Source organism: Sinocyclocheilus grahami, unplaced genomic scaffold (genome assembly GCF_001515645.1).
Source record: "Sinocyclocheilus grahami isolate Dianchi unplaced genomic scaffold, SAMN03320097.WGS_v1.1 scaffold29.1, whole genome shotgun sequence".
Classification (NCBI taxonomy): Eukaryota; Metazoa; Chordata; class Actinopteri; order Cypriniformes; family Cyprinidae; genus Sinocyclocheilus; species Sinocyclocheilus grahami.
The window spans coordinates 614,976-628,722 of record NW_015505208.1 but is presented as its reverse complement, the minus strand read 5'-3'; the positions used below and the strand labels follow the sequence as shown (position 1 = coordinate 628,722).

Below are 13,747 nucleotides of genomic sequence, written 5' to 3'. Positions count from 1 at the left end.
ATCCACTATTTTGTGGGGGTTGGGGGTTAAAAATGTAGTACTGGTAGTGTTTTACTGGTAGTAAAATCGGTTGACTTTAGCAATCTTTGTTGCATTATGTACCAATGGTAACCATTCAAAAATGGGGAAACAGCACTTTTCAAGTTTTTTCTCCAAAGTTTGCATGCCGGTAACTCAAGAAGTATTAAAGATATCTTAATGTCCTTTTAGATATTGGGTCTTAACAAACTTTCCTTTTGGTATCTTAATTTTTAAGGTCCTATTTGTTTCGGTTCCAGAGATATTGGAATTTGGGTATGGCTCCAGGAGTAAATTGTTAAAATGTAAAATTTTCAGTGGTCAAAAACCAAATGTGGGTCAATCTGCACAGAAAGAAGCACCATTAAATATTGAATTCCTTCTGAAGATAGACAGGTGAAATTATTTGCTCACAACTTGAGAAAAAATGATTCTGATTTATGATGATAAGTGCTTAACCAAAACCATTTTTTTTATTCTTGAATCTTGACTGATATGGTCACTTTTTACTGATGTTGTATGGACAACAGCTATTGTTTAGCAAACAGTAACATTACATGGTTGAGTAATCTTTTTCAGTTAACAACTCTGAAGAATTCCAGTTCCAAAGAACTGAAAATGTAGTTTTTCCAGTGCAGTGGTAATGTTGTGATTTTTTTTTTTTACAGTTGCAGTGCTTGCATACTATGGCGCTGTGGGCGCAAATGACCCCGCAGTTACAGTACCTGCCAACTCAGACACTGAATGAACTCTACCCGGACACATTCCCTCTGGACGTCAGGCACTATCTGGCCAGCTGGATAGAGGAACAGAGATGGTATGACATCACTGTTACAAATTAAATGGATGCTTTTTATGTTGTATTAAGATTAACACAGTATTGTTTATCCTAAGTTTGCACTGAACTGACACCTACAGTAGTACCGTGAATACAAAATCACAGGCAGTGTAGAAATGCTTTGTTCACAGCTAGCCAGGATTAATTTATTCCATAAAGAAAGTGTCTGAAAATTAGAGAAGTGAGTAGTATTAGGACTGAAGATAATGACTGAAAAGTAGTTTGACCAATAGCATGCAGGCATTGTACATAATCAACAAATCATGGTGTGTGAGAAGGTGGAATCTACAGAGAACGGTCAAGCAATGCAAGTATGGGTACATATAATGGGAAGACTGTAGAGAGCACCGCAATAGGAAAACAAAGCCAAAATCAGGACATTTTAGGCAATTTATAAATCCTATCCAGGACATGTCCGGGAAAAAGAGGATGTAGTAATCCCTATATGGTGGCATCCATAAGGTGACCCACTCTGATATTAAACATGTCAAAAGTTCATTTCTTATAATGGTTTTTCATTAAGATCAAATGACTGAGTGCACATTTAATATGTACTGGTGACTGAGTAAAACAAATGAAATAGAAACATGAGCGACTATTGTCTAAGGCATACAATTTAGGGTAGTTCACTGCTTAGGAATTTCCTGTGACAGGGAACTGAATCATTCTTATAATGAGAATTGGGATGACGGTTGGAGAACAGCACAGGACAAGCTAGATTTGAAAGGCTTTGTTCCATGTCAGTTTGCGACATTATGATTCTATGATTCTATGCAGCAGGGCTTTAAAAATGTCATGCCTGTGTAATGTTTTATTTAGGGAGAACTTTGATGTGGGAGCAGAAGCGCAGAAGCCTCAGGCCCGAAGGCTGTTGGATCAGATGGTGCATTTGCTGCAGGAGGTGGCCCAACACAACCCTAACGTGGTGGAGAGGGTCAAGCTTCAACATATCAGCCGGAACTTGGTGTGCATAACAAATATTCCTAACCTTCATGATTTCTGCTGGCTTAAAGCTACTGGGTCATTCCGTGTCAAATCAACCAAATTTCAAAAAAATCCCCAGCTCAAATTTCTGATTTTGCTACTATTGTTTCTGAAGAAAGACAGACATTTATAGTGATGAAAGCCAAAATATTAAATGTCATGGATAAATATTTACTGAGTAATCCACTATTTTGTGGGGGTTGGGGGTTAAAAATGTAGTACTGGTAGTGTTTTACTGGTAGTAAAATCGGTTGACTTTAGCAATCTTTGTTGCATTATGTACCAATGGTAACCATTCAAAAATGGGGAAACAGCACTTTTCAAGTTTTTTCTCCAAAGTTTGCATGCCGGTAACTCAAGAAGTATTAAAGATATCTTAATGTCCTTTTAGATATTGGGTCTTAACAAACTTTCCTTTTGGTATCTTAATTTTTAAGGTCCTATTTGTTTCGGTTCCAGAGATATTGGAATTTGGGTATGGCTCCAGGAGTAAATTGTTAAAATGTAAAATTTTCAGTGGTCAAAAACCAAATGTGGGTCAATCTGCAAAAATGTGATACTTCTTTTCTTTTAAAGAGGAATGTCTGAAGAACAAATAATGTTGAAACTAGAGATGTATCTCCTTTACTTCTGTCAAAACAACTGCATTGAACACACCTGAGTGCCATAAATATTATTTTTCAAACATTTGCATGCCTATAACTCAAGAAGTGTCAAAGATATTGCAATATGATTTTAGATTCTAGTTCTTAATAAACTTTTCTTTTGGAATCTTAATTTTCAAGGCCCTACATTGTTCAGTCCCAGAGATATGGGGATCACAATGAGGCTCCATGTCCAGAATGTCTCATTATTTTTAGTGGTTGAAAACCAAATGTTGGTCGATTTATATACAGCTGATACTTATTGTATTTAAAACAGTGTCTGAAGAATAAGAAATGTTGAAACTAGGAATGCATCTTGTTTCCCTCTATCAAAACAATATGCACAGAACATACCTGTCAGAGTGCTAAAAATGCACTGAAATGGTCAAGTTGAGGGACATTATCTTTCTCTCAGTAGTCTATTCATAAGATTCTATTTTTGAATCAGTTTCAGGGATATTTGGAAGAAGGGATTTTGTTCATTTTAACTGCGAAGAGTTACCAAGCTACCAAGAGTTCAAACACACAGTATTGTAACATGTTTGAATCAAATCCCACACCTCGTAGGAAAAAGTGGTTACTTTTGCCACACATTGCATTCCAATCAATAAACCAAGATTTGCCTAATCTGGATTAATAATTTCTTTCTCTTTTTTTATTGTTATATAATGTGAGCATAGTGATAGATCAAGTAGTATCTACTGCTAAAGGGCATATTTGGCAGAATCATTTTCATGATAGTGAAAATGTGTACATTTTAACAATTTACTCCTGGAGCCATATTGAAAATCCAATATCTCTGGAACCGAAACATATAGGGCCTTAAAAATGACGATGCCAAAAGGAAAGTTTGTTAAGATCCAAAATCTAAAAAGGCATTAAGATATCTTTTAATACTTCTTTAGTTACAGGCATGCAAACTTTGGAGAAAAAACTTGTGCTGTTTCCCCATCCCCACAATATTTGAATGGTCACCATTGGCACATAATGCAACAAAGATTGCTAAAGTCAACATATTTTACTACCAGACCTACCGATCTCTGTGTAAAAATAACATTATGATGCTGCCATCTTTCTGAAGTCATTTTTACCCCCCTGTAATTTGGCTTTGAATCCCAGGTGAAAATTGCCATTTTGACCCCCCCCTCTACAAAATAGTGGATTACTCAGTAAATATTCATCCATGACATTTAATATTTTGGCTTTCATCACTATACATGTCTGTCTTTCTTCAGAAAAAATATTAGCAAAATCAAACATTTGAGCTGGGGATCTCTGGTTGAGTTGACACGGAATGATCCTACTGTATCATTTAAAATCAGTTAAAATAATGACTTTTAATGCAGGGTTTTTAAAGTGGGGTGCTGGGGACCCCAAGAGGGTTTATGGGGTCCATTATTGTGTACATTTAAATTGAATTAATAAAGTTTCTCTTTGGGATTATGTATCTAACATTGATATTTTCTATATTTGATCATTTGCTTTGGCTTCAATACTGTGACAATATAAAAGCTCATTATTTAATTTACAAGCAACAAGAAGTCTATAATGTCTATATGATCTACATGTGGAATATTTAGGACTGTTGTGCTACTTATGCCAATTTACATAAAAAAAACAATCCTTATTGCACTACGATGCAATAAGGATTGGTTTTTGGTTTTTAAATTAAGAGTCAGGTAACACTTTAGTATAGGGACCAATTCTCACTATTAACTAGTTGCTTATTAGCATGCATATTAATAACATATTGGCAGTTTATTAGCACGTATAAAGCACATATTCTGCATGACCTTATTCTACATCCCTAATCCTACACAATACCTTAATTTAACATCTACCTTACTAACTATTAATAAGCAGTAAATTAGGAGTTTGTTGAGGCAAAAATCGTAGTAAAAAAAGTCGTAGATAAAGTGTGACCAAGAATCATTGTTTATTGTATGTTATATAACCTCATCTTGAGTTACATTTCTTTGGCATTGTGAACACATATGTATCTCTTTCTTACTTTTATATTTCTGTATTTGTCACTCTTGGCAGCCTGCCATGTTGACACATGTTGTGACAAAGCACACTGTATGTATTTCTGACTATTTACTATGTAACCTTGTGTAACTGCTTTTCAGAGTGTGTTCCAGCCACAACCCATGCAACTTGTGAGGACAGTTCGAGATATTCTAAGGAAAGAAAGACACATATTAGCACAGGCGGTAAGCACAAAACCCTTTATTCTGCGATATTTTACATTTGTTTGGAAAATGCAACAGCAATCTTAACTTATGAGTTAAGTTATGCATAATGTAAATGTTCAGTATGTCATTGTTCTTGGTGTTTGTGTGCTTGTCTGTAGGGTATGCACCCTAACTTCTCACCCTTCCAGCAAATTCCTCAGGGTCCTCCAGCTACCAATGGCACCCCAAAACCTGCAAGGGAGGATGGGAAGACTGATGTGGACAATCTGGTGCTCAAAGTTTTGGAAATTCAGAACTGCCGCCAAACAATTCATCAGCTTGAAGAGGATTTGAACTGGGAAAAGCAGGAAATGGAGTCGATACAAGGTAAGAGATCTAAATCGTTTTTTAATATCAGTCAGACTAGTGTTTCACATTGGACTGAATTAACTGGTGTTCATTATGAAGATGAAAATAGTCTAAAACATTAGGAAATAATCAATCCATCTGGAGTTCCACAAGGCCAAGTTTGCCTTGTTCAAAGCACAAAGGGTGTGAAATACTTTTTCAAACCCACCTTGTTAAAAAAGCTTTTGTTTAAATGAAAACAGAGGAGGAAGTGCTGCTCGCCAGTCATCAATTCCATATGTATAAAACTCTTTTCAGTTTTTAACATGTTTTCCTCTTTCATTGGTTCCTTCTCCCATAGCACATTCAATTATTATGATCAAGATATTTGTGAACTGCTAATCATCATATAATACTTTTGTAGTATTCATTGTTTTTGACAATACATATTATTCCAAGTTTTGTATTGATAACACTAGAGAAGGATTCTGGGGGAGAATGTAAACTGTGCAAAATTTTGGGAACAGAATGTAAACTATGTGCAAAACTAAAGGTCAGTTTATTCTGAATCTTGTGACGCTTGTTTTCTCTGACAATCTTTAGGAAGCAGCGACTATACAGTCCCCTATTAACATATGCATGTGCATGTCTACATACAGGTCCTTCATGGGGGGGGTGCTGTGCTCGTCAAGTTTACACAAATTTATCAACCGATCCTCACAGTGGCTTTTGGAATTCTTCCTTCTTTTTAATTTTTTTCTTTTTAAACTTTTCCTCATGAGTCATGTTTACAAAACTGGTTACACTCTTATGGCGCCTTCTTTCTTGTGGTCAGACACAGACGTCTTTATTTATCAAATGATATGTGAAAAAAACGGCAGTATTGCAGGCCAGGCATTTGGCACTGTGTGGTTGCACACTTGGCACAGTCCATGCAACGGTTCTGTCTACTGTACGTAGCTGCTTTGATACGGTTAACACAAAGCTATGCAGCAATTCCAGAGGGAGAAATGCAATAAGACAAGCCTTAGAGCAGCAGATGTGTAAATAGTTGTTTCCGTCATGAGGGCTCCAACAAGTCTAGCCTTGATTTTAATTTTGGACGAGTATTTGATGTCACAGCACAGCAATGCAAAATACATTATAAAGCATAGGCTCAAAAGTTAGAGTTAATTTATATGAATGATCAGTTTAACTGTTTTTGTCTTTTTGTAGTAGTCTTTGTATGAAATGCACTGAAAACAGAATAAATGTGCATATATGTGAAAGTCTCTGCACTGGAAAAACTGCAATTTCAGTTCTTTGGAATTGGAAGTCTGTATAGCCTTCAGTATTTGCAAATATATACAATCCATTATACAGCTCTTATAACTCTTAAAATGTCATAATTTGGTACTCTAGAATAATTTTTAGATTAACCTGGATCAATTATTTATTATCTTACATTTAATTAATTAATTAATTAATTTAAAAGTTATTAATAATAATTAGGACTGTCAAAATGAATGAGTTAATAACGCATTAACGCAAAATCATTTTAACGGCACTAATTTTATTAACGCGCAATTATTGCAGCGTGCATTATCTGTTTGACCCGTGGCTTCGCCCGTAGTTGGAGAAATGGAGATGCACAGTGTTGGCAACTTAGCGACTTAAAAAATAAAATAAAACGCCAAGCAACAATTCGAGCGATTTCTTTGACAAACCTTATAGTTTCTGAGCGCGAGGTCTTGCTTTCCCAGCGTGCGCACACCTCTGCGTCTGATCTTTTCAGTGAGCAGCTGAGAGGAGCAGCGCTTTCCGTTAACAGATATTATGTTGCATATCTAATTTTACATGCAAGTTTTGCCCGAAATCACAGCACAGCTATTGTCTTTATCTTTTTTTATTTGATTTCATCAGACGACGACTCGATTATCAGGATTTTTGTGCAGATTTACATCTTGGAAGGGAGAGCTGTAAAGGTCCGCGTTTCAGTCACTATTTCTTATTCATTCTGTTGTCTGAATGAATAAGATTCAAAAATATATTGATGAAAACTATTTTATCGAGAATTTGGCTGCATCAAAATACAGCATGGGCACAGAGAGACTAACAAATGTATAGCCTAATAATAAATAATTATTATTTTGCATGTTCAGAAGAAGTGAGCTGCCCTGTCTTGCAAAAATGTAAACAGGTTTGTGTAAGTAAATTGCTCAGTGCAAAGAAAGAGAAGTAAAGGGAGCCTGGTATTTCTATATTCTTTTTTCATGTGTCAAATAGACATGAACAAGTTATTTGAAAAACATCTATGACCTTTGAAACATGTCTAGTCTTCATGCTCTGTTGAGTATGGTTTCACTAAGAATAAACATACATCTGCATAAAGCATCAATATTTGTCCATGCCCATGTTGATTAGAGTATTAAATACTTGAAAAGTATTATTTTAAGGTACATTTGGAACAGATAAAAATGTGTGATTAAGTTGTGATTAATCACGAGTTAACTCATGACAATCATGCGATTAATCGCGATTAAATATTTTTATAGATTGACAGCCCTAATAATAATTCATAATTAGTCAGTGTTTTTCTACGCTTACTAAATGCTACTGTATATCATACTATTATATTTAATATTTATATAAATTGTTAAAATTTATATAAATTTTTACATGTAACAAAAACATAACACTAATCATAGGAGTGACAGTTATTGATTTCATTTACATTGTTTATTACATTTAAAACTTGTACTTGTACACTATTAACATATTGGTGAGCTAACAATCTTTAAAAGGTACTGTAAGCAGATTTTTACCATATTATATGCAGAACATTATCATAATGCTTAAGAGATATCACTTAAAAATCTGTCCTGAGATATCACAACCCTAGTTTCTACGAACAGTAAAGTGATTTTTTGATTGGCCAGTCAGATGGCTTTTTTGCACTTACTTCCCGTCAATCATCCTAAAAGGAAAAGGAAGCAAAAAGCAAAACGGACCAAAAATTGCGTGAGCATTTTTAAAGGATTCATCACTGGAGTGAGCTGAGAGTTTAAGAGGGCTTGATGTCTTCAAGCACAGATGCCAATCTTAATACAGATATAGTAAGCAAACACCATTTTAAACTGTACTCCGTAGTAGGTGAAAACCAAAGATTATTAATTTACATACATTTGTGAACATACAATGAACATCATGAAGAACCACAACACCAGTGAACTGTTTCACATAATGATTTAATAGATGTGCACACAGGCAAACATTCATATCAGTATATCTAATGAATTTTTCCTTGTCTGCTTACAGGTCAAAATGAGTTGGATCCACAGCATTCGGATCAAGTTGCTAGACAGACTCGTATACAGCAGCTTGAATACAACTATTCAGTCTGTGCAAAGGTAAATGCTCAAATGCATCATAAAGAGGTCATGACATGGAAGAGAGTGTTTTTCATGGTTTGTATGTGTCTGTGTGTGTTTATAGAAGCGCGTGCAGCTCCTTCACGAGGCCGTGTGCGCTCTGGAGCAGTGCCAGTCCTGTCTTATTCTCAGAATTAAGTCCTGGAGGTGGGAACAGCACCGAGCAACCATTGGTGTGCACTTCGATGACAACCTTGGCCCTCTTCAGACATGGTGATGTTTTTGTTTCATTTGTGTTACTGCATGAATGTTATCAGCTAAATCATTCCCTTTCATTTGATTTCCTTTCATTTTCATATTTACTTTTGCCTCTTCTGCCTGTTTGAACATTGGGCTCTGTGCCACACATAGTTTCTTCATGGTCACATTATTTCTATCACTGCTTTTTTTCGATGTCTCTTCTTGAATGTTATCTACCAATTGACCCGCTTTCCAATTATTTTATGTATTATTAAACAGTTTTTGAATAATTCAGTCTAGCCTTTTTGAAATGTGGAGCATGAAGAGAATTGTATCTAATAGAATGCCTAGAGATCAGTGTTTCTAAACTAGTTTGGGATTCAAATTGGATAGTGGTGAACTCAATTTTCTCAAACTCTTAAAATATAAAATACAGGAGACCTTAAAGAGGATATAAAGTTTACTTGAAATTAAAACTTGTCTTCTAAAATTCTTCATCTATTTGAGTTTAACAGTCAAAAAATCTGTCAAAGGATTTTGGTTGTGTAGTTTTTTGGGGGGGATCTCAATTACTAGACTGTTAGACAAGGGTTTGAGAAAAAGGCAGAGGAAGTACATAGCCCGATACTGAGCTCCTGTACTCGTACTCGTACTCGTTAAAATCCCCCGATACCACACAGCATGTGATAAGTGCCATATTCAGACAAAGAAACACCGACAACAGACAGCAGAATGGAGTTATTAGAGATTAAGGATGTCTACGAAGTACAGTGCACAGCATAAATGAGTACACCCCCTCTGAATAAATATAAAAGATGTATTTTCTAAATGATCACTAATATAATTCATGGAAAGATGGCAAAATTGAAACATAGTAAACATATACTTAATAAAAACAACAAAATATATGCCAATATTTTCTGTAAGATAAGTCAATTAGCCAATTTTGTTTAAATGAAGGATTGCAGAAATGAGTACACCCTAGATTTAATTCAGAATATTTATAATATTCTAGTACTTAGTGTGTCTGAGTGTACAAGTTCATGACAAATTTTCACATCTGTGCTGTTTAACTCCTGGAGGACGACCTCCTTGAATTGAGTGATGCTCTTCTCGTCTCTACAGAATCTCTCACAGCTGCTCAAGAGTGTTAAGATTGAGTGAAATACATTTCCACTGAAGGATTTTCAACTCAGGAGAATGAATATCTTCATTGTCATGCTGAAAAAATGCCCAGTAATGCAGGGAATGAGGGGAGGGTAGCATCTTCTGTTTCAAGTTTTTGTACTACATCACACAGTGGTGTATATGAATTCATGCCAGCGTTGATAAAGCACAACTCCCTCACACCTTCAGCACTCATACATCCCTATAGAAGAGCTTTACTAGCTTTTACTGCCTCTTGTACAATTGTCCTCTTTTATGCTAAGAAATAAGTCACCTGGCAGTTCTCTCCCAAGGGGTTCCACTGCTGCCAGCATTAAGTCTGAGTATGATTAAGTGGGCTATATAACACTTTTAATTGTCAGGAAATTACTTGTCTTTAAAAGTTTTGGTTCAATATACTTACTTTTTGATCAAAAATAGCCTTAAACCTATACACTTTTTTTATTTAATTTTTTTTTATTTAGTATCTTTCAGGAGGGTGTACTCATTTTTGCAACACAACATTCTATCACTTTGATAAGAAAATCTTATTTTGCTGAATAATTTTGGCATTCTTCTTTGGTAATTGATCAAGCAGGCTTGTTGGAACTAGGGATGCTCCGATCCGCCTTTTTCGCATCCGATACCGATTCCGATACCTAGAGTTCGGTATTGGCCGATACCGATCCGATACCAGTTGTTTTTTTCCCTCATTTAAATAAATGTAGAATGTATATATCTCTTTGTGTGGAACGTCTAGGTTACTTGTGTAACCCTCGTTCCCTGAAGGAGGGAACGGAGACGTTACGTCAGTCGTGACTGACGAATTGGGATCTCGCCCGAGAGCCCAATCACCTTCGAGTGTTAACTAAACAAGCCAATGACAGTTGGCGTGGGTGTTACGCACATCCGTTTTTCGCTGAGGAGCCGAGACTACGTGCCCCGGCCATACAGCGGTGATACAGCAACTGTGACGACGTAACGTAACGTCTCCGTTCCCTCCTTCAGGGAACGAGGGTTACACAAGTAACCTAGATGGTCCCATTCAGTCAGTCACGTTCTACGTTACGTCAGTCGTGACTGACGAATTGGGATCCGTATGGAAAACGCCACTATTGCTGACCCCCTCCAGTGCCCTGCGGAAGCCGGCAAGTCCCCCCACACCAGCTGGGGCGGAAGATAGGACAGCGGCTAGGCAGAGGTGTCCGCCACTGCTGTTCCATACAGTGGTACATTGGATAACACTGGGAAAGCGTACCCAGTTGGGACACTACGGAAGCCACATCCCGCACATAGGAGGTATCATGTGGAAATTACACATATGGACTGGCCCAGGGCAGTACTACATATGGAAGTCCCTGCGGTAGACTCAACCCGCCTGGGGTGAGATAACTACGCAGTAGAGATGGCAGCGAACGACTGCCAGGGAAATACACAGGCTTACCATGAGGGGAGCCGTACCGTGGAAGAATACACATGTGGGATCACCCAAAGGGGGAATCACCACACGGGCACCCCTAGCCCAGCACAAGGGCTGACCTTAGGCATGCACACGAGTGCTGAGCCTGCCGTCTGGCGCTCCGCCACGCCTGACCGCCGAGGGTGCGGGAGGAACTCCACCAGGGCGCTTTGCGGGCAGAGCTGCATGGCAATAGCTCGCTCAACCGGAGGGATGTCCACATACCCTTGGGCCGCCCCCCCGTCGAGGGTGGTGAGGACGGAGGAGGCACCAAGTCTATTTCGGGGAGAAAAAGGTGCCTTCCAAGACTTAGTAACCTCCTCATGCACTTTCGGGAAGAATGGAACTGGAGGCGGCTGCCGATGCCCGGCCTGCGCCCCCAGGAACCAATCATCCAGCCTCGAGCGTTGAGGCTGTAACCTCTCGTTCAGAGGTTTTGGGTCGGTATGTTTCTGAAAGAAGTCTCTTCTGCTCACCAAGGCTGCATTTCTTTAACCAAAAATACAGTAAAAAAAAAAGATAAATTGTTAAAATATTTCACAACACATTTCTATTTGAATATATTGTAAAATGCTAATTTTTCCTGTGATCAAAGCTGAAGTTTCAGCATCATTACTCCAGTAATTGCTTTCAGATATGAAACCGGTTCTTTCACATTTGTATAAAATTTTTTGTAAGCCAAAATAGCTAAAAATCACAGCTGGTTTATTTAAATAATAAATACTGCAAAAAGAGATGCCCATAATAAAGCTTTAAGCCCCAAGAAGCCATGGTTTACAGTGAATTTATAACAGCTAAGGGGCGTTGTTAGGTACGACATGAAGCTAACCCCCTTAGAGCGCACGTATCCGGTCCGTAGAGGGGAATGGCGCAGCAAGCGTGATCGACACCGAGCCGGTCCGGTGTTACTGCCTACCTGAGGCGAGTACACGAGAGGACACGGGCTCTACACGGAGATTATAGAATCTCGCAAACGTTCGCCCAGCCGCCCAGCCGGCAGCTCTACAGATCTCGTAGAGTGAGCTCTCACTCCGAGGGGGCATGGTAAACGTTGGGGCCAAGACTACCAAGACTATAGCCTCCACTAACCAGTGGGCAAGTCTTTGTTTGGAGACAGCCTTTCCCTTCTGCTGGCCTCCAAAGCAGACAAAGAGCTGGTCTGAGGTCCTGAAGCTCCGCGTACGGTCCACGTAAATGCGCAGAGCGCGAACGGGACAAAGCAGAGCGATGGCTGGGTCTGCCTCCTCCCGGGGCAGCGCTTGCAAGTTCACCACCTGATCCCTGAAAGGCGTGGTGGGAACTTTGGGCACATATCGGGGCCGGGGTCTCAGGACAATGTGAGAGTTACCCGTTCTGAATTCTAGGCACGAATCGTCGACCGAAAATGCCTGAAGGTCCCCTACCCTCTTGACCGAGGCCAATGCGGTGAGGAGCGCTGTCTTTAATGACAGAAACTTAAGCTCTACTGACTGCAGAGGCTCGAAGGGCTCCTCCTTCAGGGCCATCAGGAGAGGCTCGAAGGGCTCCTCCTTTAGGGCCGTCAGGACCGAGGGGAGATCCCAAGAGGGTTACAGGTGAGGGCGCGGAGGATTTAACCTCCTTGCCCCTCTGAGAAACTTGATGACCAAGTCGTGCTTCCCCACAGACTTACCGTCTACTGCATCGCGGGTGCCAGAGGGTGTCCCCTCTATGAGAACGGAGATCCCTCCTCAGAGGAATTCGCAAAGGAGGGGCTGTGGCGAGGAGCATCAGTTTGGGGAACCACGTCTGACTGGGCCAATATGGCGCTACCAAGAGGACCTGCTCCTCGTCGAGGCATCTGTTGACACAACAACATGCCTGGATACTTGCCCAAGGGACACCCCTGTCCGAAGAAAGGCAAGATCTGTCCACGGGCTGAGGGTCTGACGGCAGAACGGAGTAACAGAAACCCGGTAAGTGCCGTGTCGCCATGCCCATCTCGGGACCCGGTCGTGAAGCCAACGCTGAAGCGGTCTCATATGAAGCAACCCGAGCGGCGGGAAGTTTTGGGTACCACTGGCTGGGTGGCCAGTAGCGGAACAAAAAACAAACGGGAACATAAGATTCTCCACCCGGCCCTCCTCCGGGGGAAGGAGTGGTGCAGTCACCATCTCCTGAAGAGCAGGATCCAAGAGCTCCGGGTCGCCCGTCTCAGGGACGCCGTCTGCTCTGGCGCTTCACGGGCTTGGCAGGGGCGGAGGCGGGCTGCGCCGGTTTCCTGCGCCGGAGCGGAGGTGGAGGCTGCAGGAGGGCGTCCTCGGCGACGAACAGACAGAGGGGCTGCAGCCGGCGGTGGGGGGCAGACAGCAGCAGACCGCCGGGGCAGGATGTGTCGAAACGCCTCCGTCTGCTTCTGCGTGGCGGAGAACTGTTGGGCAAAGCCCTCCACCGCTTCGCCGAATAGGCCGGCCTGGGAGATCGGGGAGTCCAGGAAGCGATGCTTGTCGGCCTCCCTCATATCTGCCAAGGTCAGCCATAGGTGGCGCTCCTGGACCACCAATGTGGACATCGTCTGACCCAGGGCC

General features: G+C 40.3%; 1 protein-coding gene across 6 annotated transcripts in view; it reads left to right on the top strand.

Moving 5' to 3' along the window:
* stat6 (signal transducer and activator of transcription 6, interleukin-4 induced) overlaps positions 1-13,747 on the top strand; it is a 42,028-nt gene that overhangs the window by 7,219 nt on the left and 21,062 nt on the right. For 3 of the 6 annotated variants that reach the window (XM_016256454.1, XM_016256448.1, XM_016256481.1), the window contains exons 4-7: positions 4,614-4,697; positions 4,838-5,045; positions 8,304-8,395; positions 8,481-8,629. In XM_016256454.1, coding sequence (XP_016111940.1) covers positions 4,614-4,697; positions 4,838-5,045; positions 8,304-8,395; positions 8,481-8,629 — 533 coding nt within the window. Of the gene's footprint in view, positions 1-689; positions 836-1,675; positions 1,821-4,613; positions 4,698-4,837; positions 5,046-8,303; positions 8,396-8,480; positions 8,630-13,747 lie in introns of those variants that run through there. The other 3 variants (XM_016256468.1, XM_016256461.1, XM_016256475.1) reach the window with 3 other exon arrangements.